This window comes from Fukomys damarensis, unplaced genomic scaffold, assembly GCF_012274545.1.
Source record: "Fukomys damarensis isolate Sample0158 unplaced genomic scaffold, DMR_v1.0_HiC HiC_scaffold_19, whole genome shotgun sequence".
Lineage (NCBI taxonomy): Eukaryota > Metazoa > Chordata > Mammalia > Rodentia > Bathyergidae > Fukomys > Fukomys damarensis.
Window position 1 is genome coordinate 66,840,314 of NW_022900931.1, and position 6,224 is coordinate 66,846,537.

General features: G+C 55.8%; 1 protein-coding gene across 1 annotated transcript in view; it reads right to left on the reverse strand.

The window, feature by feature from the left end:
- Positions 1-479: 479 nt before the first annotated feature.
- Nlrp12 (NLR family pyrin domain containing 12) overlaps positions 480-6,224 on the reverse strand; it is a gene marked incomplete at its 5' end in the record, with an annotated part of 12,164 nt that continues 6,419 nt past the window's right edge. Inside the window, 7 exon segments of the mRNA XM_033766039.1 lie at positions 480-723; positions 1,344-1,373; positions 1,375-1,512; positions 1,765-1,932; positions 2,652-2,822; positions 5,173-5,343; positions 6,134-6,214. Of these exon segments, the coding sequence (XP_033621930.1) occupies positions 636-723; positions 1,344-1,373; positions 1,375-1,512; positions 1,765-1,932; positions 2,652-2,822; positions 5,173-5,343; positions 6,134-6,214 (847 nt within the window).

The window sequence follows — 6,224 nt, forward strand, 5'->3', positions numbered from 1 at the left end:
GGAGGCCGGAGGCCCCGCCCAGGCCCTGTGGCGTCCCGGTGGGCTCCGGCTTCCTTCAGGGATTCCCCGGCTCCATTCCTGCCCCGGGAGGTGGCGCTGTGGTCTCCAGGGGTCACCACAACCCGCCTCGTGGCCGCGTCCGGGTCCCTGGTGCTTTGCAAGCTGGGCTCTGGGTGGATGGTCATGGCGGCCTTGGCCCCTAGGACTGGAGGCCCCGCCCAGGCCCTGTGGCGTCCCGGTGGGCTCCGGCTTCCTTCAGGGATTCCCCGGCTCCATTCCTGCCCCGGGAGGTGGCGCTGTGGTCTCCAGGGGTCACCACAACCCGCCTCGTGGCCGCGTCCGGGTCCCTGGTGCTTTGCAAGCTGGGCTCTGGGTGGATGGTCATGGCGGCCTTGGCCCCTAGGACTCTGCGGGTGGGACTTTTTCTAATACAGGCACAATGTCAGGTTTTGGGTTTTATTCAGACCGTTCCAGCTGGCCTGGAATTGGCAGTGAGCATCCTGCCTCAGCCTTCCCTACAGGTCCTTTGGGGGTTATGTATATATAGTGCCCCCCAAGCTCACACAGATTCCCCCAGATCCTGGCCCAGTGTCATGTTGGGGTCCCCACTGGGGGAGTCTCGCCCTTTGGGGCCATCAGCAACCCAGGTCCAGCGAGGGCTTCGCTGCCCGCAGCGCCGCCAGCCTCTGGTGAGAGGATTTGCTCAGCTCCACGCCAAACAACCTGCATACAGGATGGGGCCTCAGGCTGTGCCCCTGCACCCCTCAGATCGCTAACACTGTTCTGTGACATTGGGGACTGATCCCAGGACCTTTGACTGAGCTCTGCCCCTAGCCCTTTTGTACAGTGATTTTTTTTTTCTTTTACTGTACATTTTCTGTTTTGGTGCTTTTAAGAGTTCAGACTGCCCTGGAACTCACTGTGTAGCCCAGGCTGGGCTCAAATTTGTGCTTGTCCTGCCTCAGCCTCCGGAGCGCTGGGCTTACAGACCTTGGTCTGGGCACACAGGTTAATCATTTCCTGTAGAAACACCTTTCCTCATTCTACAGGCACAGAAAGCTAAAGTGAAGAGGTTGAAAAACCTGAATGTCACCAAGTTGTCAGTGATAGAATTTCCACTCAGTAGCCCTCATGCTGCAGGAGGCCGTCTGAGGCCCTGGCCTGTCTCAAGAAGCCAAAACAATGGCCAGGGATTTAGCTCAGTGGTTCCTTCACCTGCCTCGCAAGCACACGATCCCAAGTTTGATCCCCAGTACAAAAAAAAAGTTAACTCAGGAATGGCTGAGTGCTGTCTCTGCTCAGATGTGCACCCAGGCTCCCCATCCCCTAGGCCAAAGCCTCACCAGAGCACACGCAGCCTGCAGCTGGCCTGTCAGCCTCCTGCACAGCAGCCGCACACCTGCATCCCCCAGGGCATTGTTGGTCAGGTAGAGCTCGACGAGGGCCGGGGCACAGCCCAGCGCAAACGACAGATCCTGGCAGGCTCCACCCATGAGGCCACAGCCCTCCAGCCTGCGGAGGGAAAGGGTGGGGTGTCCAGGGGAGCCAGGCCAGGAAGAAGCCAGCACAGTGCTATGTATCTCTAGTCCCAGAACAGGGGAGGCTGAGGCAGGAGGGTCACCACGAGTCAGGCCTGCCCGGGCTACACACCCCAGTCGGTGCCCACGGAAGAGGAGGCTTTTACAGGAAGTTAGCCCAGGGCAGCACTGGACAGGACCCCTGCCGCTCGGGGTCCCTGCCCGGAGTGAGGCCCGGCCCACTCACCACAGCTTGCGCAGCCGGCTCTCGGGGTGCTGTAGCCCCTTGCTCAGCAGGGCCGCGCCTGCGTCGCCTAGGTCGTTGAAGCTGAGGTCCAGCTCCCCAAGGCGCCCGGCCTGCAGCACCAGGGACAGCGCCGTGCAGGCGGCTGGTCCCAGGCGACAGATGCCCAGCCTGCGGGACAGAGAGGTGATGCACTGGGAGGCTGAGGCAGGAGGAACATGAGTTCAAGCCCAGCCTGGGCAACCGAGTGACTTCGCGAGACCCAGCCCGGGAGATGGGCGTCCCTGCCCCTACGGCCCTGGGCGGTGTTCTGTGCTGGACGCTCTAAGACGCTAATCCAGACTGCTTCCAGATAAACTCGCATGCTGAGAGACGGGGCTTGGGACTTGAACATATGAATCTGGAAGAGAAAATTCCCCTCGAGGTACAGAGTATTTATGTATTTATTTATTTATTTATTTTGGTGCTGGGGATTGAACTCAAGTCCCTGCCCTTGCAAGGCAGGCGGCAGAACCATTGAGCTAAATTCCCTGCCCCCAAGTAATTTATTTTTTTTTCCAAGTAATTTATTTTTTTTTTCCAAGTAATTTAAAAGCACCACTTCAAACTGGGGTGGGGCGGTGGCACATGCCTGTAATCCCAGCACTCAGCAGGCTGAGACAGGAGGATCACCATGAGTTCAAGGCCAGCCTGAACTGCACAGTGAGACCTTGCCTCAAAATTATTTTTAATTTTTAATTTTATTAATTATTATTTTTAATTTTTAATTTTAAAGGACATGCAAGGAAGCAAGGGTGGCATATGCCAAGGTCCTGTGACAGACAGCCTCAGCACACAGACAGCAAAGATGGTGGCTGCGCCTTGGGTACCAGGGATACTGCCAGACTCACCGAAGCGTCTGCAGTTTGCACTGGGGTTGCTTGAGGCCCTCACACAGTTGCAGCACCCCAGGGTCCCCCAGGTCATTGAGGCCCAGGTCCAGCTCTGTCAGGCTCCGGTTCACACTCAGAGCTGAGGCCAGGTCTTCACAGGAGACAGCGGTGAGGTGACAAATCTTCAGCCTGTGGAAAACCAGCCCAGCCGCAGAGGGTTTACACCTGGGGCAGATTTAGCCTCCGTCGTTTTAATTCATTACGGGGTTTTGGAGACAAGGTCTTGCTGTGTGTGTAGCTCAGGCTCCTCGAACGCATGGCGATCCCCTTGCCTCAGCCTCCGAGACGCATTTCTTTTGGAAGTGCTGGTCTTCAGGCTCCACTGTGATGAGCCACTATCTGCCAGGCTCAGTGGTGCACACCTGTAAGCCCAGCACTGTGGGAGGCTGAGGCAGGAGGATTGCAAGTTTGAACTCAACCTGGGCCACTGAGTGACTACATGACACGCTATCTCAAAATGCACACTTTAGGGCTGGGGATTTGGCTCAGTGGTTCTGCCGCCTGCCACACAAGCCCACCTGAGTTCAATCCCTGGTACCAAAAAAAATGAAAATAAAAATAAATTTTAAAATAATAAAAGGGCCGGAGATGGAGCTCAGTGCCAAGGCCTTGGGTTCAATGCAAAGAACAAGAACAAAAGGTGACTGCCACTGTGGGTTAGAGTGGGAAGTGGTGGTTGCTATGGAAACCGGGGCATTGCATTCTTTGTTTGAAGACCAGAAATGAGGCTCAGAGTAGAGCATCCACCTGAGGCATGGGTTCCACCCCCACCCCTGCATGAACGCGATTTCCCATGGGCTCCAGAAATCCCACCTCTGGATATACACCCCGAACCTACAGCTGGCTCTGGAGTGTTTCCCCAGCCAGGGCTGGTGGTTCACACCTGTAATCCCAGCATCTGGGAGGCCGAGGCAGGAGGATCACTGTGCATTCCAGGACAGCCTGGGTTATAGAAAATCATTTTTGTGGTCTTCGTGTGTACGTCCTTGCCTTCCTCCCCACCCATGAATGATCAGCCGTGTGTTGGGGGAACCAAGCACAGCTCAAAGGCTGACTGCTGTGGGACAGTAGGCCCAGCTTCCTGCCAGGGGACAGGATTTGAGATGCACAGGACAAAGATTTTTCTTTATATGGCTGGGGACTGAACCTAGTCCCATAGGCTACATCCCCAACCCTTTTTATTTTTTATTTTGAGTCAGGATCTTGCTAAGTTTCCCAAGCTGGGCTTAAACTTGTGGTTGTCCTGCCTCAGCCTCCTGTGTAGCTGGGATTGATACAGGGCATCAAGTAATCCAAACAACAGAAATAATCCAAACTCAGGAAATGTAACTCCCAACCTGCTAGAGGGCTGCATCGGGAGTTTATGTTTTCTTTTTCTTTTTCTTTTTTTGTACCAGGGATCGAACTCGGGTCCTTGCCCTTGTGAAATAGGCAGTGGAACCACTGAGCTAAATCCCCGGCCCTATGAGTTCACATTTTCCAAAATCAAAGAATGGATTCTTGGAGCAACAGAGGTTAAGAGTAGGAAAAATTTTTTGAGAGAAAGACAGCTTCTAAGGGAGACAGAAGGGCGACTGGAAAGTGGGTCACTCGCTCACCTGGTTCTTCAAGGTGGGACAAAGCCACAAGGTGTGGGGGGTCAAGGTGGGGCAAAGCCATAGGCACAACAGGAACTCATGAGACGGGACAAGACCACGACCACCACCACGATCACAGGCACAGCCACCCAGGAACACTGAGTAAATGGGGTCCGAGGGGAAACCTGTCAGGTACTAGGGATTTCTGGAGCGGAAATGGGCCGAGGAGACGCCTGGCTGTGCATCCAGAATATCAGTGAGCACTATTCATCCTGAGGGGAAGGAGGTGGGCTCCCCGCCCCTTTTTGTTTGTTTGTTTTTTGTCTTTGGGTACCAGGGATCACCTTGGGTCCCTGCGCGTACAAAGCAGGCACCGGAACCACTGAGCTAAATCCCGGCCCCTTTTTTTGTTTTTTTTGAGACAGGGTCTCACTATGTAATTGAGACTGACCTGGAACTCACTATGTAGCCCAGGCTGTCTTGAACTCACAGTGATCCTCCTGCCTCAGCCTCCCGAGTGCTGGGATTACAGGCGTGCGCCACCATGCCCGGTTTAAGTATAAGGATTTTTAATTTAAACATTTTTTAAAATGTAGCCCAGGCTGCCCTGACCGCTCCTGGCAGGCCTGCCTCGTGTAGTTAGAAGAATCTTCACTGCTAACGGTGTCAGTGGAGCAGGGAAAAGAGAAGAAGCCATCGGCTCAGCCTCTCCGGAAGTGACCAGGGGAGCAGCCTCTCAGACAGGGTCTCACTATATCACTCAAGCTGGCCTGGAGCTCAGCCACCCTCCTGCCTCAGCCTCCAGAGAGAGCTGGATTACAGGTATGCACGCACGCCCACCCTGCTGAATTAGCCGATTGTGCGCCACCCCCCCAGCTAGACCAGTGGTGACCCCCACTCACCACAAGGTGCGCAGCCTGCAGTGGGGACGCCCCAGCCCCTGGCACAGCAGCTGCAGCCCCGCATCCTGCAGGGCGTTCCCCGTCAGGTCCAGCTCCTCCAGGTGCCCGCTGTTGCCCAGCACCTCAGCGATCAGCCCGCAGGCTCCAGCCTCCAGCCCGCACTTCCTCAGCCTGCGGGCAGAGCAGGGGCTGCAGCACAGGGCTCCTCCGGTCCCGGTCCCACTTCCCCCTAGGTCCCCGGGACTGGATCCAGGACACCCCAAGGGCACCTGCACCCCAGCACTGACTCCCTCATGGAAAATGGCACAGCATTTGCTCGGCTGAACCTATGACCCCAGCACTCAGGGAGGCTGAGGCACAGGATACCGAAAGTTTGCAGCCAGCCTGGGCTGCATAGCAAGACTGTCTCAAATAAGAGGAATGAGGCGGGCAGCTCCCACCCCCACTGGTGGGAGATAGACGGCTACGGGGCCCGAGGCTGTGGCAGTCTGGCACCTACTGCTGATTAACACCCCACCCTGCGCCCAGGGACAAAGCTTCTCAGGATGGCTGGGACTGAGCTGTTTCTTGGGCTGAGCAGGTGGACGAATGAGATGCAGGTGGCACTGTAGGAAAAGGAACCCCATAATCAGAGCCTTTTCTTCCTTCTAAGATCTTTTTAATGCTGGGGATTTAGCTCAGCGGTTCGGTGGCCTGCCTTGCAAGCGCAAGGACCTGAGTTCAATCCCCGGTACCAAAAAAAACAAAAACAAAAATATATATATATTTTTAACAGTGCTGAGGATCCACCCCAGGGAGTGCTGAGCTACATCCCTGCTATTTTCAGACAGTCTTATTATTACATTATCCAGGCTGGGCTCTGACCTGCAATCCTCCTGCCTCAGCCTCCCCTCCTGAGCAGCGGGGTCACAGGCCTGGGCCCCTAAATCGGTATTCCTAATTGTCTCCCACTGAGACTCACTGCAGCGTCTGCAGCCTGCAGCCAGGGTGCCGCAGTCCCCGGCACAGCAGCTCCGCGCCTGCCCGGCCCAGGCGGTTGCCGCTGAGATCCA